Source organism: Neomonachus schauinslandi, chromosome 6, assembly GCF_002201575.2.
Source record: "Neomonachus schauinslandi chromosome 6, ASM220157v2, whole genome shotgun sequence".
Taxonomy (NCBI): Eukaryota; Metazoa; Chordata; class Mammalia; order Carnivora; family Phocidae; genus Neomonachus; species Neomonachus schauinslandi.
Genome location: NC_058408.1, coordinates 79,753,305 through 79,780,122, shown reverse-complemented (window position 1 = coordinate 79,780,122; position 26,818 = coordinate 79,753,305). Strand labels below are relative to the sequence as shown.

At 35.9% G+C, this 26,818-nt stretch overlaps 1 protein-coding gene across 1 annotated transcript in view; it reads left to right on the top strand.

Annotated features, from left to right (window-relative positions):
* Nucleotides 1–26,818, top strand: part of RYR2 (ryanodine receptor 2) — a 547,432-nt gene that overhangs the window by 331,359 nt on the left and 189,255 nt on the right. Inside the window, exons 39-47 of the mRNA XM_021696142.1 lie at nucleotides 3,275–3,380; nucleotides 9,698–9,841; nucleotides 11,543–11,816; nucleotides 16,557–16,671; nucleotides 18,065–18,197; nucleotides 18,406–18,509; nucleotides 21,874–22,009; nucleotides 22,554–22,740; nucleotides 24,376–24,481. Coding sequence (XP_021551817.1) covers nucleotides 3,275–3,380; nucleotides 9,698–9,841; nucleotides 11,543–11,816; nucleotides 16,557–16,671; nucleotides 18,065–18,197; nucleotides 18,406–18,509; nucleotides 21,874–22,009; nucleotides 22,554–22,740; nucleotides 24,376–24,481 — 1,305 coding nt within the window. The remainder of the gene's footprint in view (nucleotides 1–3,274; nucleotides 3,381–9,697; nucleotides 9,842–11,542; nucleotides 11,817–16,556; nucleotides 16,672–18,064; nucleotides 18,198–18,405; nucleotides 18,510–21,873; nucleotides 22,010–22,553; nucleotides 22,741–24,375; nucleotides 24,482–26,818) is intronic.

Below are 26,818 nucleotides of genomic sequence, written 5' to 3'. Positions count from 1 at the left end.
CCTGGGTATTTACCCCAAAGACACAGATGTAGTGAAGAGAAGGGCCATATGCACCCTAATGTTCATAGCAGCAGTGTCCACAATAGCCAAACTGTGGAAAGAGCCGAGATGCCCTTCAACAGATGAATGGATAAAGAAGATGTGGTCCATATATATAATGGAATATTACTCAGCCATCAGAAAAGATGAATACCCAACTTTTACATCAACATGGATGGGACTGGAGGAGATTTTGCTAAGTGAAATAAGTCAAGCAGAGAAAGTCAATTATCGTATGGTTTCACTTATTTGTAGAACATAAGGAATAGCATGGAGGACATTAGGAGAAGGAAGGGAAAAATGAGGGATGGGGAATTGGAGGGAGAGATGAACCATGAGAGACTATGGACTCTGAGAGTCAAACGGGGTTTTATAGGGGAGGGGGGAGGGGGGGTTGATTAGCCCAGTGATGGGTATTAAGGAGGGCACACAGTGCATGGAACACTGGGTGTTATATGAAAACAGTGGATTGTGGATCAGCACATCAAAAACCAATGTTGATTTATGGTGACTAACATAACATAATAAAATTAAAAAAAAAAAAAGAGTCTCTATGGGTTGTTTCACTCTCCTTTTTTTCTTTTCTCCCTTCCCATAAGTTCATCTGTCTTTCTTAAATTCCACATATGTGTGATACCATATGGTACTGACTTATTTCACTTAGCATAATATACCCTAGTTCCATCCATGTCATTGCAAAAGACAAGACTTCATTCTTTTTGATGGCTGAGTGATATTCCATTGTACATATATACCACATCTTTTTTTTTTTTTTAAAGATTTTATTTATTTATTTGAGAGAGAGAATGAGAGAGCACATGAGAGGGGGGAGGGTCAGAGGGAGAAGCAGGCTCCCCGCTGAGCAGGGAGCCCAATGCGGGACTCGATCCCGGGACTCCAGAATCATGACCTGAGCCGAAGGCAGTCGCCCAACCAACTGAGCCACCCAGGCGCCCCCCACATCTTCTTAATCCACTCATCAGTTGGTGGACATTTGAGCTCTCTCCATAGTTTGGCTAATGTTGATAATGCTGCTATAAACATCTGGGTGTATGTATCCCTTGAAATCTGTGAAAAAACATATATTACAAAAAATTAAAATAAGTGTATATCAGAACAAAGAGATTATCAGAAGCGGACAGGAACATTATACAGTGATAAAAGAGCAACTCACCAAGAAGACAGATGTACATGTACTAAATAATAGAGCTGAAAAATATGTGAAGTCTGCACACTTAGGACTGAAAGAAGAAATAAATACACAATTATAGTTGGAGACTTCAACACCCCTCTGTCAAGAATTGATAGAATAGCTAGACAAAAGTCAGCAAGATTATAGGAAAACACAACCCTATCACTACCTAACAGGATCTTTGGATATTTGTAGAACACTCCACCCAAGAACATAATACATTTTTTTTCCCCCAAGTTCCCATGAAACATTCTCAATGATGGACTATATCCTGGGCCATAAAACAACCTAAACAGATTTAAAAGCATTGGATTTTTTTCATACAGAATCTTTTTTCTGACCTCAATGGAGTTCAACTTAGAAATCAATAAAAGAAAGATAACAGGACAATTTCCCAATACTAGGGAACTAAAGACACATTTTTAAATAACTCATGGTGGAGGTCTCAGGGGAAATTTAAAAATACACTGAACTGAAAGAAAATGAAAATATCACAGATTAAAATTTGTGGGAACAGCTAAAGCCGTGCTGAGAGGATAATTTATGACAATAAATATTTACATTTAAAGAGAGAAAAACAAATCAGTAACCTAAGCTTCCATCACAAGCATTTAGAAAAAGAAGAGTAAAATAAACCCAAAGCAAGTAGAAGGAAGGAAATAATATAGGTAAAAGCAGAAATCAATGAAACTGAAAACAGGACAATTGGGGAAAAAAAGGAATCTAAAAACTGGTCATTTAAAAATATCAATAAAATCTACAAACTGCTGAAAAGGCTAACAGAAAGAGAGAAGCCACAAATTACCAATATCAGGAATGAAATGAGGTATCACTACAGACCATGCAGACATCAAAAGGATCAGATGGGAATGTATGCATGCATATATTGTATGATTTCATTTATGTAACATTCTTGAAATGACAATACAGAAATGGACAACAGATTAGAGATTCACAGGAGTAAGGGATGAGGAGCAGGCAGGAGGGTAGTGGATGTGATTATAAAGGGGTAGCAGAATGATCCTTCATGTGATGAAATTGTTCTGTTTTGACTATCAGTGTTGGGGTTCTGACTGTGATATTGTACTGCTGTTTTGTAAGATGTTACCATTCCCAGGGGGAATTGGGTAAAGGGTATATGGTATCTCTTTGATTATATCTTATAGCATATGCGTGTAGTTATCGCAAAATAAAAGTTAAACAAGAATCTCATGTAAAAAACTCTAAAAAGCAAACTTAAAATTGTTTCCTCCGAGGAAATTATGAAACAGCAACATTCTTCATTCATAAATGTAGTATTTTTGTGTAAAGCTAAAACAAATGGAGGATAGTTTCTCGAAGTTATTTAATTGAACCATTAATGTTACTAAAACCATAGCTATCTATTATATTTTCTATTTGGATTTTTCTTCATCTTTGCTGTATATCCTTCTCAAAAGGTATTCTTTAAAATACTCCATGAAGGGCGCCTGGGTGGCTCAGTCGTTAAGCATCTGCCTTCGGCTCAGGTCATGATCCCAGGGTCCTGGGATCAAGTCCCACATTGGGCTCCCTGCTCGGCAGGAAGCCTGCTTCTCCTTCTCCCCCTCCCCCTGCTTGTGTTCTTGTTCTCGCTATCTCTCTCTCTCTGTCAAATAAATAAATAAAATCTTAAAAAAATAAATAAAAGAAAATACTCCATGAAGTTTAGAAATTAGCAAGAAAAAAATGGAAATCTAGGAGAAGCATAATAAAATATTTTTAAAGTAATATTTAGATTTTAGTTGATGTAAGAACACTAAGCATGCAAGGGTCTAAGATACTCTGGAATTGAGAAAAAGGAAGCAAATTATGTGACTGTTTTGCAGCAAGCTAAGCTTTGAATAGTTTTATTTATTTTTTGGTATTCATTGTATTGAGTGATAATGATTTTTCATATGTTGGGCATCAATTTATGAATACTCAAAGGTTTGAACTCAATACTCAAAAATATGATTTTTTTGCTGTCATTCCTGAATTCACTGTTCTTTTTCTCTTGTTCTCCTTGTTTTTCCAAACTTTCAGATCAATATGCTTCTCAATTTTAAGGATGACAAAAGTGAATGTCCATGTCCTGAAGAAATCCGTGACCAACTCTTAGATTTTCATGAAGATTTGATGACACATTGTGGTAAACTTTTCTTGACTTAACAACTCTTATTAGATGTGTTATATATTTATTTATTTACTTGTTTATTTATTGAGAAATAATTGTATTAAGAAATAATTGACATATACCACTGTATAAGTTTAGGATGTACTTTGTGATGGTTTTATTTACCTACATTTTGAAATGATTACCATAATAGGTTTGGCTAACATCCATCTTCTTATATAGATGCAATAAAAAGAAAAGAAAGAACAAATAAGGGCAAATTTGTTTTTCCTTATGACAAATACTCTTAGGATTTACCCTCTGAAAAAGAACTTTCCTGTATATTGTATAGCAGCGTAAGCTACACTCATCATGCTGTGTGCTGCATCCCTAGTACTTATTTAAAGATTGTAACTTTTGACCACTTTCCTTGAATTCCTCTCTCCCTACTCCCCACTTCTAATAAGAAGTATGATCTCTTTTTCTCTGAGTTTGTTGTTTGTTTTTAGTTTCCACATATAAGTGAGATCACATGGTATTTCTCTTTTCTCTGTCTGACTTCTCTTAGCATAATGCCTTCAAGTTCTGCCCATGTTGTCACAGATGGTTGGATTTCCTTGTTTTTTGGCTAAATAATATTCCATTGTATGTATATACCACAACTTCTTTATCCATTCATTTGTCAATGGACACTTAAGTTGTTTCCATATCTTGGCTATCATAAATAATGCTGCTGTGAACATGGCGGTGCAGATACTTTTTTCAAGTAAGTGTTTTCATTTCCTTTGGATATATTCCCAGAAGTGAATTACTGGATCATATGGTAATTCTATTTTTAAATTTTTTTTTAGATTTTATTTATTTATTTGACAGAGAGAGACAGTGAGAGAGGGAATACAACCAGGGGGAGTGGGAGAGGGAGAAGCAGGTTCCCTGCTGAGCAGGGAGCCTGATGCGGTGCTCGATCCCAGGATCCTGGGATCATGACCTGAGCCGAAGGCAGACACTTAACAACTGAGCCACCCCAGCACCTCTATTTTTAAAATTTTTTGAGGATCCTCTATACTGTTTTGTTTGTTTTTTGCTTTTGAGTTATAGGAGCCCTTTTTATGTTTTGGATATTAATTCCTTATCAGATATATAGCTTACATACATTTTTTTCCCATTCTGTAGCTTGTCTTTTCACTTTGTTAGTGGTTTCTTTTGGTTTTTATGGAAACCGTTTAGTTTGATGTAGTCCCATATGTTTATTTTTGCTATTGTTACTTGTAGTTTAGGTGTCATATCCAAAAAATTATTACCAAAATCCATATCAAGGAGCTTTATTTTTACATTTTTTTCTAGGAGTTTCATGGTATCAGGTCATACATTTAAGTCTTTCCTCTATTTCTAGTTAATTTTTATGAGTGGTTAAGATATGGTCCAGTTTCATTCTTTTAAATGTGAATATCCAATTATCCCAGCCCTGTTTATTGAAGACTACCTTTTCTCTGTTGGGTATTCTTGGCTCCCTTGTCAACTCTTAGTAGACCATACATGCTTGGGTTTATTTCTGGGCTCTCAATTCTTTTCCATTTATCTCTTTGTCCATTTTTATGTCAGTACCATGCTGTTTGATGACTATAGCTTTAATAGCTTAGCTTGAAACCAGGAAGTGTGATACTTCTTGCTTTATTCTTCTTTCTCAGGATTTCTTTGGCTATTAGGGAGATTTTGTGATTTCATATAAATTTTGGGAAGGTTTTTTTCCTACTTCTATAAAAAATGCCATTGGAATCTTGTTAGGGATTGCATTGAATCTTTAGATAGCTTTTGATAATATTACCATTTTAAGATGCCTTTCCATGTATTTGTATCCTCTTCTTTTCTTTTCACCAATCTTTTGTAATTTTTAAGATAGAGATCTCTCACCTCCTTCATTAAACTTATTCCTAAGAATTTTATTTTTCTTGATGCTATTGTAAATGAGATTGATTTCTTAATTTCTTTTTCAGAAATTTCATTTTAGTTTATTAAAACACTTTATATTGTTGTATGTTAATTTCATGTCTTGCAAGTTTATTGGATTCATTGATTAGGTTTAACAGTTTTTTGGTTGAGTCTTTAGGATTTTCTATGTATAAAATCATGTTGCCTGCAGATAGAGACCATTTTACTTCTAGTGCCTAGTGAGATGATCATATGATGATCATATGATTCTTTTCATTCATTCTGTTATTGTGGTGTGTCACATTGATTGTCTTGCATATGTTGGACCATCCTAGCATCCCAGTGATAAATCTCGCTTGATCATGATAAATGATCCTTTTAATATGCTGTTGAATTCAGTTTGCTGGTATTTTATTGAGAAATTTTGCATCTGTGTTCATCAGGGATAGTGGCCTGTGATTTTCTTTTCTGGTAGTGTCCTTTTGCATTTTTGGTATTGGGATAATGCTGTCCTAGTAAAGTGATTTTGAGAGTGTTTCCTCCTCTTTCGTTTTTTTTTTGGAAGAGTTTGAGAAGAATTGGTGTAATTCTTTAAATGTTTAGTAAAATTCACCAGTAAAGCTTTGCTTCATTGTGAGGTTTTGATTACTGATGTACTCTCCTTACGATTAATGGGCCTATTCAGATTTTCCATTTCTTCCTTGGTAAGTTGTATGTTTCTAAGAACTTTTCCATTTCTTCTAGCTTGTCCACTTTGTTCACTGATAATGTTCGTAGTACTGTTTTACAGGTCTTTGAATTTCTGGGGTATCTTTTTAATTTTTTCACTTATAATGTCTCCTTTTTCATTTATAATGTTGTTGATTTGAGTACTGTTTTTATTTCCTTTGGCTAGGCTAGCTAAGGGTTTGTCAATTTTATTTTTTATTTTTTTCAGGGACTTAGTTTGGTTAATCTTTTCTATGGTTTTTTGATTTCTATTTCAATAATTTCTGCTCTAATCTTTCTTCTACTACCTTCAGGCTCTGTTAGTTCTTCTTTTTCTAGTTCCTTAAGGTGTAGAGTTAGGTCGTTTATTTGAGATCTTTCTTCTTCATGTAGGCATTTATTGCTATGAACTTCCCTCTTAGAAGTGCTTTAGCTGCACCCATTAATTCTGGTATGTTGTATTTCCAGTTTTGTTTGTCTCAATAAATTCTTTCTTTTATTACCCCTTAAATTTCTTCTTGGATTCATTGGTTGTTAAAGAGAGTGTTGTTTAATTTCTCTGTGTTCATGAATTTTCCAGTTTTCCCCCTTGTCATTGATTTCTAGTTTCATGCCATTGTGGTCAGAGAAGATTACTGGTATAATTTCAACCCTCTTGAATTTGCTAAGAGTTGTTTTATGGCTTAACACATATTCTATCCTAGAAAATGTTCCATGTGCTCTTGAGAAGAATGTCTATTCTGCTGTCGCTTGATAGAATGTTTTTGTATATGTCTGTTAGGTCCATTTGGTCTACAATGTTGTTAAAATCCACTCTTTCCTTATTGATTCTCTCCTATATGATCTATCCATTGTTAAGAGTGGGATACAAAAGTCCCCCAATTATTACTGTATTACTCCTTATTTCCCCTTTTAGTTTTTTTAGTTTTTGCTTTATATGTTTAGGTACTCTAGTATTGGGTGTAAAAATATTTATAATTATTATATCTTCTTGATATATTGACCCCTTTATCATTATATACTGACCTTCTTTGTCTCTTTTTGCCATATTTAAAGTCTATTTTGTCTGATGTAAGTACAGCTTCCCCTGTTTTCTTGTTGTTTTGTTTTGTTTGATTACCACTTGCTTGAAATGTCATTTTTCATCCCTTTGCTTAGTCTTTGTGTGTCTTTAAGGCTAATGTGAATCTCTTAGGGGCAGCATATGGTTAGATCTTGTTTTTTTATTCAACCATTCTGTGTCTTTTGGTTGGAGAATTCTATCCATTTATACTTAAAGTAATTGATAGGTAAGTACTTACTATTGCTATTTTGTTAATTTTTTTGTTTTATTTTGTAGATCTGTTTTTCCTTGTTTCATATCCTTCTGTATTTCATGTATGTATGTGTTGATATATTTGTTATGAGTATGCTTTGACTTCTTTATTGTGTTCTTTTGTATAATTACTACAAGATTTTCCCTGTGGGTACCGTAAGGTTTACATACAATATCTTCAAGTTATAACAACCTATTTTAATTCATTAAAAAAAAAATTTAAACTAGAGTTGTGAGTTATGCACCACTATTACCATATTGCAGAATCTAACTTTGATTATATGTTTATCATTACCAGTGAGATTTATACTACTTTTTTGTGTTTTTACAATGTTAATTATTGTTCTTTGACTTCCATTCAAAGAACTTCCTCTAGCATTCCTTGTAAGACAGATCTGGTAGTAATGACCTTTGAGGAAGCTTTTGTTTGTTGGGGAAAGTCTCTATCCCCCCTCCCTTTTCTGAAGGACAGCTTGACTGGGTATAGAATTCTTGGTGAGTAGTTACTTTCTTTCAATATTTTGAATATGTGATCCCATTCTCTCCTGTCTTGAAAAGTTTCTGATGAGAAATCTGCCAATAATCTTATGGGTGTTCCCTTTTGTGTAACTTCTCTCTTTCCTCTTGCTCCTTTTCAAAATTCCTTCTTTGCCTTTGCCTTTTGACAATTTAATCATAATGTGTCTCAGTGTAGCCCTATTCGAGTTCAATACATTTTGGGTCTTTGGGGCCTCATCGATCTGCATGTCCATTTCTCTCCCCAGGTTTGGGAAGTTTTCAGCCATTATTACTTTAAATATACTTTCTGTCCCTTTTTCTTTCTTGTCACCTTCTGGAATTCCCATATCCTGAATATTGTGGGAATCTTTCCATTGTGTCCCATAAATCTTACAGGCTTTCTTCAGAGTGAATGATTTTCATTGACCTATTCTTCAAGTTGTTGATTCTTTCTTCTGCATGGTTAAGTCTATTTTTGAAACTCTCAGTTGCATTGTTCAGCTATTGTATTTTTCAACTCTAGGATTTCTCTTTGTTCATTTTAATGGTTACTATTTCCTTGTCAAACTTCTTTTTTTGTTTTGAACTGTTTTCATAATATTGTTTAGTTGTTAAATGTATATTTTTCATACACATATACTGGTACAAAAGTTAATATATATGTAAATAGGTTCATAAATATACATGATGCCTGGTAGGAGTTCATGTAAGAATATTTATTATTGCAAAAATGGTTAACTGACCCTATGTGGAAAATCATGACAGGTAGAGATATCAGAAAGGCTTTAAGACCAAGTAGGAGATAACCAAAATTTTATTTCTTTTCTCTCTTCTCCTCAGTGGCAGAGAATAGGAAGGGGGAATGGAGACATGTAACCAGATGCTTTGGCAGAGAGATGAATATTAGATTGATTTAGTCTAAAGACAATTGATCACAAATAGCTGAATTTAAACCAGTTGTGGGGCACTTTTTAGTATTGCCCTAGGAAATGCAGCATGTATCTTTTGAAATTAATTAATGCCTAAGGAAATCCTTCATTAAGTTTATGTCAGTAGCCCAAATCTATTAAGGGAGCTTTCCCCTCCTTTTACTCTAAGAACTTTTAAAATGGAATTTATTTGATGTTCTGAATCTGTGGTTCTTTTCCCTTTAAGCCGTGATGTGGACAAAGTGTTCCAGTGAAAGAAAATGAATTAGCCATTTCTTAAGTGATGTGTAGCACCAGTTGCATTATTTTTATTTTATTTTAATGAAGAGAATATAACCATCACCTTGCATATTAATTCAGCTTATGAATAAAGAGCTACTAAACGAGTGCCAGAAAGTTGTATTATCTATTATAAATAAAGGGGCACTCTGAAATGGTAGCATTACTGCTTCAGACATAAAGTGTTCCCTGAATTAGGATGCGTAATTATGCCTGCTCTCTCTTCTCTCAATTTATTAAAATGCCACTGTGATTATTAGAGGCAAATGAGGAGGCTGAAAGCCTAGGAGGTTTTTTGCAGGGTAAAACTGTAGGTCTAGGCAGATAGCCCCTAAAGTCAGACATGCCTCAGGGTCAGCCTAAGGGTCAGACCAAATACCAGAATTGATCTTGACTCCTAAGAGCATCTTTTTGCTGTCTGCACAGTTTTGTATTTTGTATTGGCTACTAATAGCCCTGGGCCCATTGGAATAGGAGAAAAAGAGAAAGGAAGACAAAAGGCCAGTGAATGGATTTTACCCATGTGCTAGTGAGCAGGAGTGTTTAATTCAATGCTGTCAAATGTTTTGGACATGGCAGGGTTGCATTAAGCTATGAATGGAAAAAGTTGCAAAACCAGAGCATTATTTCTCCTAAACATATTTTTTTCAAATGCATTTTTCTTTTCTTCGTTCTCTTTGCTTTTCTGTTGCTAGGAATTGAGCTGGATGAAGATGGGTCTTTGGATGGAAACAGTGACTTAACAATTAGGGGCCGCCTGCTGTCCCTTGTAGAAAAGGTGACATACCTGAAGAAGAAACAAGCTGAAAAACCAGTTGAGAGTGACTCCAAGAAATCCTGTAAGCAGTATGGAAGGGCACTGGCAAAGCGACTCTGCTGACATTTATTCGTCCTTTGAAGTAACATCAGACTAGATGAGCCAGTGAGAAAACTGAGTTGGAAGCTTCCAAGAATCAGATTCTTAAGTAGATGCCTGTGGCTGTCAGAAGTAGACAGCAGCATCAAACTTTGTTTGTAGGAAAAGATTGAGAGGTAGCAGTATTTATAAGGGTGGATGGGCTCCCTAGAGGGCTACAAATTTAGGTGTTTGATCAGACACTATCAAGAGAAAGTACAAAGGGAGTAATTTAGCTTTCCTATCTATTATGCTATTGACTTGCAAATATTCTTGTACCAAGTTAAACTTTTCTTAAAGTTTAAGTAGTATCTGTAACTACATTTTGGTTCTGAGATATTTTCTAAACCGTTGTGCATTTCTGGTTCATTTTTATCCTACTTAACTGAAGAGTAACAGCTGATACTCTGCAAATAAGGACACTGGGCCAATGAGTCTCAGACACAACACTCATCCAGAAGGGGTTCAAGTAGTAGGTTGGTGAGATCCATCTTACTTATTACCTCACATCGCAGTCCCCATTCATTCTATGATGCAGCACTGGTTTAGGAACAGTTTTTACGAAAGAAGAAAAATGAACTCATAAAAAATTTTAGGTTTTTTTTTTTTTTTTTTTTGGTGCTAACTTAAAAAGGGAACCTTTTATCCATACAATGAACTCTAAATTTATTCTTTAGTATCACAACCAAATTTATTTGAATCAAGTCTTCTTCAAAATGAGAGTTCAAGGTTTCTTATGAACCACTTTTTGTTATTATCAGGTTTATGATTTTGACCTATTAAAAATGTCAACGTGGTTTTGAGGCGTGTGGAAGTATACTGGCATTTTATCTGCATTTTGGATTCGGTTAAAATTGGTAGTTTTTGTTTGTCCTTAAATAATGTATAGATTAAAGCAGGTAAAACAGCTTCTTTTGAAAATCTGACAGGGTTAGGAATTAGTACTTCATTATTTGTGTCTTGATCACTTCAACCCTACTTAGCTTTCATAATTTTGCTGTTTATTTCAGGAGGTTTGGAAATTCTGTTGCTTTTATGTGTACTACACTGCATGTCACATTGCAAGTAGTCTTCTATGTATAGAATAGTTTTTCGCTTTAATACAGCTTCACAATCAAAACATTTTAAGTGACAATTAAGGATCCAAATTATAGTAAAAATATAATTATATGACATCACTTTTGCAAATGGCTCAAATGAGGAGAGAGAAAAATAGATAATTCCTTGGATGCCCATGACTGACTTTATAAGGATATATGATGTCAGATCTGGGAGGAAAATAATGGAACTAAGAAAATGAAAGTAAAAGTATTAGGACAACTCCTATTGATTGCCCTATGGATTGCCAACAGCAGTTTTCAAAAAGTAGGTATAATTCTGAACAGCTTAAATTTCTTAATAAGAGGAGTTTTTAAGGAAAAGCTTGTGTATTTTTATCCTTGCATGTTCATAACTCATTTTTACTGACATATATATAAAATGTTTAAGTGAAGTTTATTTTCCTCAAAGAATATCCCTAGCCTTTTCAATTCTGGTACAAATATAGATATTAGTTTGGGACTATGAGAGGTACAGTTGAAATGCCCAACTAATTTGTCTTCTCTTACTATTTTCCTTTAAAAAAAAATCCATAATGACTTTGCAGCCACTCTTCAGCAGTTGATTTCTGAGACCATGGTCCGATGGGCGCAAGAGTCTGTCATTGAAGACCCTGAATTGGTGAGGGCCATGTTTGTGTTGCTCCATCGACAGTATGATGGCATTGGGGGTCTGGTCCGGGCTCTGCCAAAGACCTACACTATAAATGGTGTCTCCGTGGAGGATACCATCAACTTGCTGGCATCTCTTGGTCAGATTCGTTCTCTGCTGAGTGTAAGAATGGGCAAAGAAGAAGAGAAGCTTATGATTCGTGGATTAGGGTAATTTATTTAACTATTACAACCTTTGTCTTATAAATGTCTTCTTTTTACTTGTTTATCCCAGTAGTTGCACAGTAGGTATATTAATACAAATCCACTATTTTGATTACAGGCATGCCTCATTTTATTGTGCCTTGCTTTATTGCACTTCACAGATAGTGTGTTTTTACAAATTGAAGGTTTGTGACTACCTTGCATTGAGCAAGTCTATTGGCACCATTTTTTTAATGGCGTTTGCTCACTTTGTGTCTCTCTGTGTCACATGACGGCAATTCTCACAGTTATTTCCAATTTTTTATTATATCATAATTGTTATGGTGACCTGTGATCAATGATTACAACTCATTGAAAGTTCAGGAGATGGTTAGCATTTTTAGTAGTAAAGTATTTTTTAATTTAGGTATATACATTGATTTTTAAAACATAATACTATTACACTCTTCATAGACTATAGTGTATTGTAAACATAACTTCTATATGTATTGGAAAACCAAAAAAATTTATTGATTTGCGTTATTGCAATATTTGCTTTATTGCTGTGAGCTGGATCCAAATCTGCCATATTTGTGAGGTATTTCTGTATATGATTATTAAATGAGATTGTTGCTTTTCTAGACATGTTTTTAAGCTAAATAGAAAGTTGCTCAGGGGCGCCTGGGTGGCTCAGTCGTTAAGTGTCTGCCTTCGGCTCAGTTCATGGTCCCAGGGTCCTGGGATCGAGCCCCGCATCAGGCTCCCTGCTCCGCGGGAGGCCTGCTTCTCTCTCTCCAACTCCCACTGCTTGTGTTCCCTCTCTCGCTGCCTCTCTCTGTCAAGTAAATGAATAAAATCTTTAAAAAAAAAAAAAAAAAAAAGAAAGTTGCTCAACAGGAAAATGTGACTAATTTTACAACTAGATGCTAAGGTGGCTATGATATGCAGCACATATTTTAGAGGTTTTTAGGAATAATTTTTCAGTAATGTACAATCATATGTAAAAATACAGATTAATAAAAACACATTAAAATCCATGCAGAGACCAACACTCACCAGCAGAAAATAATAAGGTATTTTGTCTATATCCACTGGGCCTTGAAAAAAGAATGGGGAAAACAACGCAATTCTTCTGACAATTCAACACCATAGGTGTGCTTCCTATGTGAATTTGGGGATTAACGTTTATATCTCATATGTGGTCTAAGGATTCCCAAACCGAGAATGTAACAGCTGGCCCCAGAGGTATACTTTCTCAATTTAAGTCACCGTGAAACCTTGCAGGAAAAAACTAAATACTACCAATGGTTAGCTTACAATCAAAATTACCAAGCACATAAGGAAAAATCCTCCATAAGCAAGGGTCTACAGATACAATAATAGTGGGGTCAGAACACCTGTTTCAAGAACTTCGGATAATACAGTGCCAGAAAGAGAACATAAGTTACTATATTTAAAATGGTTAGGAATACAAAGGAATAAATCAATTCTCCAAAAATAAGATGTGGAGAGAAGTCCACAAAGATCTGAAAAAGCTCCAAATAGAGTTTCTAGAAATGAAAAATATAATAAATGACATTTAAAAACAGTAAATTAATTAAATTGGATAAGCTGAAGAGAAAATTAGTGAGTTGGATCATAGATCTGAGAAAATTACTTAGTACTGTAGCCCTGAGAGGTAAAGATAAGGAAATTCGAAAGAGCAGTTACGAGACCTAAGGGAGAGTATAAGAAGGTCCAGTTTACAGTAAACAGGATTTCTGGAAAAGACAGAATAGATGATTTATGGAATGGGAATATTTCAAGAGCTATTGGCTTGAGATTTTCAGAATCAGTGAAGAGCATGAATTCACAGATTATCCCAAAGCACAGGTAGCTCCACATCTTCACCTGCATAGGCTATGAAACTGCCATAAAACCAGTGATGAATAGACTATTTTCTTTCTTTTTTTTTTTTAAAGATTTTATTTATTTATTTGACACAGACAGAGAGAGTGGAATCACAAGTAGGCAGAGGGAGAGAGAGAAGCAGGCTCCCTGCTGGGCAGGGAGCCTGATGCGGGGCTCAATCCCAGGACCCTGAGATCATGACCTGAGCTGAAGGCAGACGCTTAACTGAGCCACCTAGGCGCCCGAATAGACTATTTTCAAAGCAAGTTGAAAGAAAAGCCAGAATACTTACAAAAAACCCCCCGACAGTATATGGAATTCTCAACGGCAAAACTAGAGATCATTACTCAATGGAATACCACACTCACAAATTCTGATGGAAAATAACCATCAATTTAGAATGTGTTACTCAACTGAGAGTGCCACACCATGACCTTGTGCTTCATGGAGATTTGGAGATGAGGATTTATATCCCATATTTTAAGAGTGATGGCAAAACAAAGGTATTTCAGAATATTTACTTACAGTCCATTGAAAGACCTTCTAAAGGCTTCACATTAGATAAAAGATAATGGAATTCAGAGAGAAAGAATGGGAAGCAGAAGTTTTAGTGAGTGCATTATTGGCGCATATATGCATAAATCTGGGAATCATTCATGAGCTTGCGTAGTTTGGGATTATAGAAATAGAAGAAGAGTAGAAGCTTAAATTAAGCCTTATGATGTCTGCAAGAAAAAAATACCGAAACATAAGGATGTAGAAATCAAATGTAGAATGTTGAAAAGTAAGATAGAATACAAATATTCTACCAAAAAAGCTTATCTAGTTACATAAGTATTAGATAAAGAAGAGAGAATGAAAGAAAGAGAATGAAAGTAACTACTGACATGGATAAAAAAGGATGTAAAGAAACAGTAAAAAGTTTTAAGAAACCTAGAGTTGGTTCTTCAAAAAACTAATGGAATAGAATAACCACTGTTTTCTTTGATCTAAAAAATAATCCTGTGGGTAAAAAATAATAGTATAGAAAGACTCAGTCTGTGTAGTATTATTTATGTACATTCAGAACACAATACTATGTTTTGCCCTTAGACCTATCAAGTGTTTGCCGTCATTAAAATAAGCCTGAAGGTTATATTCCAAAATTGTTATTGCACACTAAAAATAAATATACTAACGGAACAAAAGCACAGAAAAGCTTAAAAAAACAAAAGCAAATTTGGTGGTCTTTATAATTTTATAAGCGTGAATATTTTTTTTTTTTTTTTTTTGCATATTAGTACTTCAGTCTAACCGAAAAGGGCTTCACATGAGTGATCTTCATTAACCACATGAGAAAGGAAGCCTTCCAGGAAATACAGGGCACTTTCTTCTTAAATGAACATGTAACAGTAGTATGTGCTGTTAACACATAAATCACTCAGTAGTGATAAAACTCAAAATGATTATAAAACAAAAAGTTATGTTTTTGTGGTATTAGAAATATTTCTCAAAAGACACATTCAATAAATGACAACCTGCCTACCAAGTGGTAGAATTATAAATCCACTTAATTTACCTATAATGAAAGGCAAACAAGACTTTTTCAGTACAATATTGTCCAAAGTTGGGTCATACAAAAGGATTTGAAATAACGAAAGAACAAATCCTGTGATTACAACTGCGGTTTGAAAATTGAAGGTTCTCCTACTAAATATGTTGCTGTCTTATGTGAGGGAAAAGGAGGCCTTTCTTTACTCCACTTGTTCTTGCACAAAATAGATCAGACCTATTTTAGTCCTCGGCCCCCATGTCATTTTTTTGAGTTGTGCTTTCTATAAACTCTTGTCATTAAGGCAAAACTAAACTCAATTAAAAGCGAAAAACTAAAACTAAAAAAAAGAAGAAGAGAATCATTATACAGAATTCTACTGTTTCACTGTCTTGATATACGTGGAGTAACTAAAAGTTAGCATATGACCAAATGGAGAGGTGAGTCAACTAAGGAGATGAGATCTGCAGGGAAAGCTCGTTTTCTTGTAGGCTGTGCATTCTAAAATTTTCTTGTTAGAGCTGTGACAGGAGGTGTTTTGTAGAAAAAAAAAAACCTCCTGTATTGATTTGATTTATGTTCAAATAAAAATCAGCAGAGTTCTTTATTTTTAATGACTACTGAGCATTAATATCCTTAGGAATACCTTTACATACATAGCATAATAACATGTAATGAAATAATGATAATATGAAACATTTTGGGTATCATCTGCTGCTGGTTTTTCAAATCAAATGTCAACTTCAATTTGTTGTATTATTTGTACCTGGACTTGATGTGTATTCAGTTTCTCTTTGAGAATATAAATCCTTTATAAGCAGTTCTCTGGAAAGATAACACAAATGTAGTAAGAAATAACACTACTGTTATTAAACATGCAAATACTGAAGGTAGTACTAAAAGTATCCTACATGAAAAGTAGATACTTATATATCAGTAATTTATATAGGAATTTTCATAGAACATGGTATAACAGTGATTCATATTTCTGCACTAAAAAAGAATGAACAGATGTTTGGATATACATAAAATTAGGAATGATAAGTGTCCAAAAATATATTTCATATAGATGAATGTTTACATATTTAGTACATTTCTTGTATCTGAAAAGAGTAGATAACTTGTATACTATTTTTGAGAGGCTGTCAGTATTTTTTGAGGGAAACTCAATTAGTTGTGCTTATTAACTTTTGCTTTTATTAACTTTCATCATGATTGCGCTTACTTTTCTGTTCATGCCAGTAATTATTTCCAAAATAGTTATCAGGATGTCAGATAAATTTTTACTTAAAATTTTCTCTGCCCTCTGTGCTTCTCACCCCCCAAACCTATATTGTCCTTTCTAGGGATATCATGAATAATAAAGTGTTTTACCAGCACCCTAATCTCATGAGGGCACTTGGGATGCACGAGACAGTGATGGAGGTCATGGTGAATGTCCTTGGAGGTGGAGAGTCCAAGGTAAAGGATAACCCTTGATTATTAAAATGCCAATGAATGTAACTCCTAGAGTACATACACTGCATATTCTTAATGAGGGTTTCTTAAATCCTCTTAGGAGGACTGTTTTTTAAAGAACACCTTTTGCAAAAACAAAACAAAACACAGCAAACCTTATAGATTGAGAATTAGATATGCTACTAGTTATTTTTTCCTTTGATATTGATAACAATTTCTCTCTTATGCTGTGTAATTTGCGGCCTCCTAAACTTTTCCTATTTAGTGGTTAGTTAGAAACTTTAAATGTTAATACTTTACTGTTTTTTAAATTTTTAATTATAAAGTAATGCCCATCACATTGAAAGTCCAAAACACAAACATGTTTTTCAGACCCAGCCATTCCCCTTGATTTAGATGGCAGTTGGTTCTGCTAAATTGCTGATCCAGGCCAAAATTTGAAGATGATGTCCTGGAGTATTTGTTTTAAGACTATAAAGTGAATTTTTTAAGTGATTCAAAGTTAAGATGAAGTGAAACCTTTCAAACTTTCAAACCTTCAAGACCAAGTGAATAGAGTAATATAACAATTTCATATGAATCAGTATAACTTTATGATCTATGATTTATAAAATATATTGCACTATTTTTTGAAATTTTAAGATGTATTTTTCAAAATAGGGAACAGTTCATATTTCTCATGTTCAGTTCACCAGTTAGACAGACTCAAAGATATTTATAAAATATTCTGTTAAGGAGAGACTCCAGGGATTATCTGGGGTATACTAGAACAAGATTAGGTGCTTAAGGGAGATGTATTTGATGGGGTCTAGCATGCAGGCCTTCTGGTCAGGGTGTTCATCATAGCAGATGAATCATGTGCAAATTAGGGAAGGTGTGACTCCTAGAATATTAAAAACAACAACACTTATGATAGGAATGCCCTAATATGGTTTCAAGGAGGAAATAGGGTATTTTTCACAAAAGGTCTCATTGAACTTTTCCTCTCTTACCTAAATTAAGTATTATTATCCTTTTTATTCCACTTTTACAGAACTGATTCAATGAGACTAAATAGTCTCCTAAGGAAGCACAGCTCATAGTGTTAGTCAGGAATCACAACCGAGTCTGCCTGATTGCTAAATCAGGTTTATGCCACCTATAGATTTAGGGCTGTGGATTAGTTCCAGATCACCCCCTTGATGGTAATGAGGTTTCTAAATTAGTGTTGGCTTTGATTTTCAGTGGCTCGAGGAGTAGGTGAGTTGAAGTCTAGACAGTTTGAAGTCTTTAGATAAATCTGAAACTTGGCAGACATGGGCCCACATGGATTGACAACGTGATTGGACCTCAACTTCTGAACTCAATTTTCTGAAGACCATTTGCTCTCACAGCTAACTAAATGCTCTTTATGTAGGAAATCACTTTTCCCAAGATGGTGGCCAACTGTTGCCGTTTCCTTTGTTACTTCTGTCGTATAAGTAGGCAGAATCAAAAAGCTATGTTTGATCATCTCAGCTATTTATTGGAGAACAGCAGTGTTGGTCTTGGTAAGTAAATTATGGCTTTTATTTAATCTTTAAGATAAAAAGAATATACATACTATGTTAAATTTTAAACTTTAATGCAAGGTAATTTTAGATTAATGCAGTATGTGTTGTATTTAGAAATGAAATTTTAAGGGACAGTGTGTTTTTATATGGAATTCGTAGTTGTAGCACAATCCAGGTTTTGTCTCATCTTCATTTGAATTAACAGCCTCACCAGCTATGAGAGGTTCAACACCACTGGATGTGGCAGCTGCCTCGGTGATGGATAATAATGAACTGGCCTTAGCTCTGCGTGAGCCAGATTTGGAAAAGGTAAGCAACATCCTCGCCCCTTGTGTTTGTGTGAGTTATGCTAGTTGTTTCTCAAGATTACTGAAGTATAACCATAATAGAGTTATAATCATATTGACACAATTATAATATATAGTATATTATAAACATGTTACATATATTACATAGAACATATAATTGTAAATTACCAAGAACAAGAAAGTTGAGATCAAGTGTTTCCTCTGATCACATACATTTTTCTCTGGAAAGGGAAGTTTCTATCCTGTGGGCTTCTGTCCTTTCATGGTATTTGTTGTTACTTTTGCTTTAGTCATACAGTTTCAATTATTTCAGAGGTTGTTTTAACATTTAAAAATACATTTTGTATCGTGTAGACATATATTCCAATGCAAGGCATCACTGACATACTAAGACCCTGTGCTCTAACTGAGCACTTGAGGCTGCATACATGTTTGCTGGAACATAGATAAATTTCCCCTGTGTTGTCATTGTGATTGCCTTCTAAGTGGTCTTCCTGATCCTTCCTGGCTCCCCTACTTAGCAGCCAGTATGAGCCTCTTAAAAAGAGCGGATTAATCCTGTGTCCACAACTCTTCCAGAGACTTCCCATCTCACTTCAAGTAAAAGCTAAAGGCATCGTAATGGCTTCTAACCCATCTGATTTCACGTATCCCTCTTATTGCCTGCCGTTCTCCTGATCTTTTCTATTTGCTCCAACCACACTGGTCCCCTTGCTCTTGTGGGAACTTGCCAGGTATGCTCCTGCCTCAGGGACTTTGTGCTTGCTCTTCCCTTTATGGCTCGTTTCCTGATGTCCTTCCAGTCATTGATCCAAGTCACCTTTTTGTTAGCTCTTCATGTCCCTGCCATTTAAAATTGAAACCTCTTCTCTATTTCCTGTCTTGTCTTCTTTGCTGCTTTATTTTCCAACAGTAGAAAAAATATATTTGTATATTATATACAGAAATACACATTTCCATGTTATTTATATAAAATATACATTTGAGTATTTTTAAAAATCTGCTCCCTATCATAACATAAGGCCAGTGAGTTCAGGGCATGTTTTTTTTCTGTTGTTCACTACTTTGTTCCAGTCTTCGAGAACAACACTGGCATTGGATAAATCATCATTGCACAGTTGTTGAATGCATGAAAAAGTGAACTCTTTCCCAAACACTTCTGACTTGCCAGGATAGGATCACAAAGCTTTGCATCTTCGACTAACCCTTAGGAGCATTTTCTCTCATATATATTTTAAAATCTTTTAATCTACACACTGAAATATGGCTGATATTTAAAAAGTTGACAATACCAAACATTTTGGAGGGTGTGGAGCAATGGAAACTTTCATCTATTGCTGTTGAGATGAAAAATGGTAGAGTCATTTTGCAAAGCGGGTTGGCAGTTTCTTAACAAATTTAACTTGAATCCCCCCTGCCCACTCTCCCCCCGAGAGAGAGTGTGGTGGGGGAGGGGCAGAGGGAGAGGAGAGAGAGAATCTTAAGCAGACTCCATGCTCAGTGCAGAGCCTGATGCAGGCAGGGCTTGATCTCACAACCCTGGGATCATGACCTGAGCCAAGATTAAGAGTCGGACACTTAACCATAAGCTGAGCCACCCAGGCGCCCCTAACTTAATAAGTTTCTTAACATATATCTGTCATAAACACATACCTAGCTTTCCTACTTGTAGAAACTTACTCAGTTGAAATAGGAATGTGTGTACATGAATGTTGGTAACAACGTTATTCATCTTAGCCAAAAACTGGGGACAGTTCAAATGTCTATCAACTGATGAATGGATAAGGAAATGTGGACTATTTCCATGTGCTGTGGAATGCTGTTATTATGCAGTAAGAAGGAAGGAAGTACTGATATGTGCTACAATGTAAATGAATCTCAAAATCAGTATTCTGAGTGAAAGAAGCCAGGCATAAAAGGAAACATACTGGATGATTGCATATATAAATGTTTTAGAATACACAAGCTAATCTGTAGTGTTACAAAGAAGATTGTTAAGGGCTTCGCATGCAGGGAGGGATGGATGGGGCCTGAGGAGTGATGGAAATGTTCTGCATCTTGACTGGGGTATGCTTTTACAGAAGTATAAATCTCTCAAAGCTCACTGAATTTATATTTTAATTTTTTATTTCCTTTTTAGAGAGAGAGTGTTCATGTGCATGCACAAGCAGGGTGGGGAGGAGGGGCAGAGGGAGAGGGAGAGAGAGAAAATCTTAAGCAGCCTCCACACTCAGCGCAGAGCCCTTTGTGGGGCTCAGTCTCGTGACCCTGGGATCATGACCTGAGCCGAAATCAAGAGTCCGATGGTTAACCTAAGACTGAGCCACCCAGGTGCCTTGAATTTATACTTTAAATAGATGCGTTTATTGTACATAAATTATACTTAAAGTTGGCACAAAATATTTTTAGCTGTGTTACTTATTTCTTTTTAAAGCTGTTTTAGCTTGAGCTAGGTGTAACTTGCTTGACAAGTTGCTTGTCTGACAATCTACCATTGATAATAACTTAGGGATTTCTTTTAAAACTGGATCAGTTATGAAATACTGTAAAGGATGAGCATTCATATAAAACAATAATTTAAAAGGCAAAGATAAGCAGAAAACTTTATGTGTTAAATTCAATGATACTGAAAGATACTTAATACTATCCCAGATTTTATAGACCATGAAATCATGGCACGGAATGATCCAGTAAGTAATGCAGGATGGGTTTGAATCCAAGGATATTTGAATCTAAGCTTAGTTTTTTCTATTTCTCTATGTGTTTTCTCAAATATATACCCCCCTGCATTAATTTGATAATATCATTTTGGAAGTAAATTCCAAATGGAATATCACTGTATCTCAGATGGGTCTTTCAATACCTCAGATGGAATCCGGGTTTACACTGGGTCAGAGGTGTTCTGACATTTTTGAAGTTTATCAAATACCAGTGACATTTATATTGTGTGTTTTGTTTTTGTTTTTATGTAAGCTCTACACTGGATATGGGGTTTGATCTCATGACCTTGAGATCAAGAGCCGTATGATTTCCTGATGGAGCCAGACAGGCACCCCAAATATCATGACATTTATAGATAAAAGTTTCAAATTAAATAATATGAAACTTAGGAATATTTTTCTTTCACAGAGTTGAGTCATAAATATTTTTATTACGATAGCACTTTGTTATGATTTGTAAATATTTCTTAACTCTAAGGTTTTACTGCAGGGAGTTGATGTGGATTCTCATGGGATTAAAAAGAACCTTCAGAACCACATGCATTTTAAATGAACCTTTGAGGATATCACTTATCATGTGTAGTGTTAGCATCTAATGACTCCTTACCCACAAGATAACGCTTTTGCTTATCATCTTTTTTGTAGGTAGTTCGATATTTGGCTGGTTGTGGACTGCAGAGCTGCCAGATGTTGGTGTCTAAGGGTTATCCGGACATTGGATGGAATCCAGTTGAAGGAGAGAGATACCTTGACTTTCTCAGATTTGCTGTCTTCTGTAATGGTAGGACTGATTGCTTGGGGTCTTTTTTGGTCATGATTAAAACTGCATAAAAATAGATATATCAAAAATGGTATATCCCAGCATTTTCATGAAGGAAGTAAATATTAGTAAAGAAATTGAATATTTTATAATCAGTACTTTCTTTCCACAGTAATAATTTAATTTCTAGTATTTCAATAGTGATGCTTTGCCTTTATTATTAAATTAAAAATTTTAGGCAGTTACAAATTCTTACAGACTTTTATAATTGGGTTCTAATAATAGGTGGGCTTATGGCTTCATTTCCTTTAAAGAATTAACAAAAATGAATACTTTATGCCTCTATAATGCTTTACTTTGAAAATTTTAAGTATAAAAGAAGAAACTTACTATGTCTTGTGTACATAAAGCTAGTGATTTGAATTGAATTTTAGCTTTATTAGTAACTATGTTGTTTGGTTTTAGTTATTTTTCTTTAAATATAAATGAATTAGTATAACATTTATTTGCTCAGAACATCCACATAACCAGTGTTTATTTACTCTTGTTCCTTGTTTGATTTTAGGGGAGAGCGTGGAAGAGAACGCTAACGTCGTGGTGAGGTTGCTCATCCGGAGGCCCGAGTGTTTCGGTCCTGCTTTGAGAGGTGAAGGTGGGAATGGTCTGCTCGCAGCCATGGAAGAAGCCATAAAAATAGCCGAGGATCCTTCTCGAGATGGTCCCTCACCAACTAGTGGGTCCAGTAAAACACTGTAAGTCTAATATTTTTAGACTTTTATTTAAGAGTAAATCATATTCCTTGACTTGAAATTTATAAAACATGATTTGCATTCTGTCAATTGCAGTATAATTTTCTGGTGCTCATGATTTCTGCCCTTGAAAATAAAATGAATTAGACCTGGAAGAATGGATGGAATTTGCTGTGGGAGTAGGTTGAATGGAAAAGAGAAAACTAAGGAAGATTGGGTGGATTTAGCAGGGAGAAGTTTAGGTTGTAGGAGGAGATGTATTTTGTGAATTTTTCCAGGAGGCTATGGCAAAGTGAGTTATTAGAAATGATGGCAGGTGAGCCTCTGAAATTGTAGTAGGGTTTAGTGGGAAGCTAGCTGGAATGAATTTTCAAGATAATAGTAAGAAAGTAAGACCTTAGCAAGAGAATGGGGGGCTTAACTAAACTAGTATGGTGTTAAAGTCCAGAAAAGGGGATATTGTCATTCTGAGAAGTAAAATGCTTGGTTAAGGTATCATGGCAGATAGGGCAGGCAGTAACTACCTTACATTTGTCCATGGTATACATTACTAATACTTGATTCCAGCAGTAGACATAAGTCAATCCCGGCGTGTCACTTCTCAGTTTTTATCTGTGGAGGTAATGTCCTATTAATACCACTGGTAAAGACAGAATATAGGGCTTACTGGAGGCAAATTTCCAAGCAGAGCCGTTCTGCAAACCGTCATTCTTCCATACATAGACTGTGCTTACATGTTCCGTCCACGCCAAGACCAAGATGGTTTCAGACTGGGAGGTCCTCCAAGGCCTTCTTACATGTTTGTCAATTAGCCATAGAGGGACTAGGGGGCCCTCAGTTTCTCTAAGTAGTGGAAAATACATCAAGGGGTCTCTGGCCTGGTACCACAGCAGTGGGTGTGCACACGAGGGCCCTGGGAGCAGTGTTGCATGCCGGGATGATGTTTTCAACAAGGCCTCGCTGTCACCCTGCAGACTGCTGAGCCCAGCTGAACTACCAAGGGAGGAAAAATGATGGGATCTTCCAGGGCCATCTAGATTTGTCTCTTATCAGCAAGATAATGGAACCTTTATGTTTTCTCACAGAGGTGGGGAGGGAGACATGTTGGATTATTTGGGAGCGGGTGGGTGAGGTAGAGTAGATGGTAAAGAGATAGGTAAGTAAAAGATATCACATTTCTGAAGTACTTTCTCTGGGCAAAGCACTGTCCTGGGTGCCTTACCTGTGTTATCTTACAGGACAGATCTTTGTTACCCTTTCTCTAAGTGTATGCTATTTACAAAAGTAGTCTAAACTTATCAAGTCTTTTCATTAGTTATTTTCTTTGTTAAAACAAAGCTTGCCTGCCCCTAGAAATAAGCAGAATCCATCAAATTAGCAATTCCTCTTTTTTCCCTTTTGAAGGACTCTTATTATCAAATTTCCCACAAATGCGTTCTTGGTGTCTGGTCTTTAAAGTCATTTTCCTTTAAAAATGTCAAGGTGCAAATTAATCACACCCGTGAAAAGTAGCAGAAGAGGCAGAATGAACTATCTTAGGGGTCCCTTTCCTCCGAGAAGTTTGTAACAAATCTGAAATGTCACTTTATTATCCTGTTTGCTTTGCTCTCTGTTTCTTTTGAAAAAAATCTATGAAAGTGATACAGAAGAGGAGGAGGATGACACTATCCACATGGGGAACGCCATCATGACCTTTTATGCAGCTTTGATCGACCTCTTAGGACGCTGTGCTCCTGAAATGCACGTAAGTGCTTTGCCAACCGAGAGCGGCAGTCCTGGCTTATCCATCTATGTGAAGAAATCCATAGCTGGCGAAGATGATAACAGCATCCAAAACCAATAATCTCCACGCACCATTAAAAGTAATAGCTGTAGCCTAATTGCTGAGCAAGTGTTTATGTAGTTGGAAATGCCTTGGATGTAAAAATTAGTAATGAGATTTCAGGACAAGTCATTAATAGAATAGCCACGTTGCTCGGGTATCTCTAAAACTCAGCACTTTAAGAAGAACACATTTTTCCTATAAATTTCCTCTCCTCATTTAGTGCATGCAGGGAGCAACCCCTTCTGTCAAGAGTCATTTTCTTGGAGTACAGCATTTCGTGTCATTGGTTGAGGGGCAGTGGGGGTGGGGGCAGTTACGATTCTGAAGCAGCTCTTCAGAATCGATGGGTTGGCATTTTCCACGTTTCGATCAAGAAGAGATCAAGTTTCATGAAACGGTACTTCCTTTTACTCTGTAATGCATTCGGATAATTTTTACTTTATTTTATTCTGATCTGTTTCATTCTATTATATTCATTTTAAAAATGCTAGTTAGGGCTCCTAAAATCGGCCTCGTGAGCTGGAAACGGGAAACAACAGGGAGATTGAAACACAGTGAGTGGTGCTGGGGTAGAAAGCAAATACGCTTCTAAACGGGTCTGAGTGTGAAGCCAAAGGGTCCTTTGCTTCCAGAGCACATCTTTCTCCCTGCCCTTACCATCTATGGAGGTTTTGTGTGTTTGTTTTTGTGTTGTGTTTTCTTTTCTTTTTTTTGGGCGGGGGGTGTCCTTTTCTCTCACAGCTGTAGGATAAAACCTCCATGTTTTCTTGATATAACCTTTCATTGTGAACAGGGAGGAATCACAGCATGGAGAAATGTCAGAATGTTAGCAAACCTAGAGCCTGATTTTTGTAAAAGCTTAGTACCTTGCCGCTTATGAGATTTTCATCCTGGAAAATGGGAGTAGATTATCAAAAATTTGTATGCTGGAGGTGATTGCAGACAAAAAAGTTTATGCTCACAGCATTCATTCTTTTTCCATTCAAGTGAGATCAAAAGAACCAAGAAATTAGCTAATAAATAGTTTTTTATTCTATCAGTGGGAGGAAAAAAACCAAGTGATTCAATAAGGGACAACCGTGCACTTCTGTGTTTACTCATCTTCTGTAACTATTGGTTGAGGACCTCCTGTGTGTGAGAAATTATCCTTGTGTTTCTCACCTCATGGGGAAGGAAGCAGATGCCACCTGGGCTCTGGAAGCCTGCAGTCTGCTCCACAGCCTGGCTGAGATTCTTGACGGGTCAGATTCACGATCTTCACAGGTGCTTGGTTAGCCAGTGACGGTCTGAAAAACCTGTTATGGTTCCTATTCACCATCCTCCCCCGCTACACACACGTTATACACCCTTCCTTGGGAGAAATCCGTGTGAAATAGAGATGGATATACAATTACATTTTCAACCCCAAGCAAGAAAGAGGCTAAATCAGTCGTAAATATTACTATATATTCTGGGTCTAAAGATAATTTTTTTCTTTGTAATACATAAATCGACATATGCTGATGTCAGTAAAACTGGGGCAAGTAAATATCTGTCTGAAATGTAAGCCTGAAAGAACCATTTCTGCGAGAGGTCTAACTTTATAGGTGTCATGAACAGAAAAATATTTTAGACTTGGATTCCCATACTTGAGATTTTCTGGGTGGAATTGTGACATTGATTTCACAAAGATTTTCTTTCTTTTTTTAATTTTATTATGTTATGTTAGTCACCATACAATACATCGTTGGTTTTTGATGTGGTGATCCACGATCCATTGTTTTCGTATAACACCCAGTGCTCGGTGCAGTACGTGCCCTCCTTAATACCCATCACTGGGCTAACCAATCCCCCTCCCCCCTCCCCTCTAAAACCCTGTTTGTTTCTCAGGTCCATAGTCTCTCATGGTTCATCTCTCCCTCCGATTCCCCCCCTTCATTTTTCCCTTCCTTCTCCTAATGTCCTCCATGTTATTCCTTATGTTCCACAAATAAGTGAAACCATATGATAATTGACTTTCTCTGCTTGACTTATTTCACTTAGCATAATCTCCTCCAGTCCCATCCATGTTGATGTAAAAGTTGGGTATTCATCTTTTCTGATGGCTGAGTAATATCCATTGTATATATGGACCACATCTTCTTTATCCATTCATCTGTTGAAGGGCATCTCGGCTCTTTCCACAGTTTGGCTATTACGGACATTGCTGCTATGAACATTGGGGTGCATGTGGCCCTTCTCTTCACTACATCTGTGTCTTTGGGGTAAATACCCAGG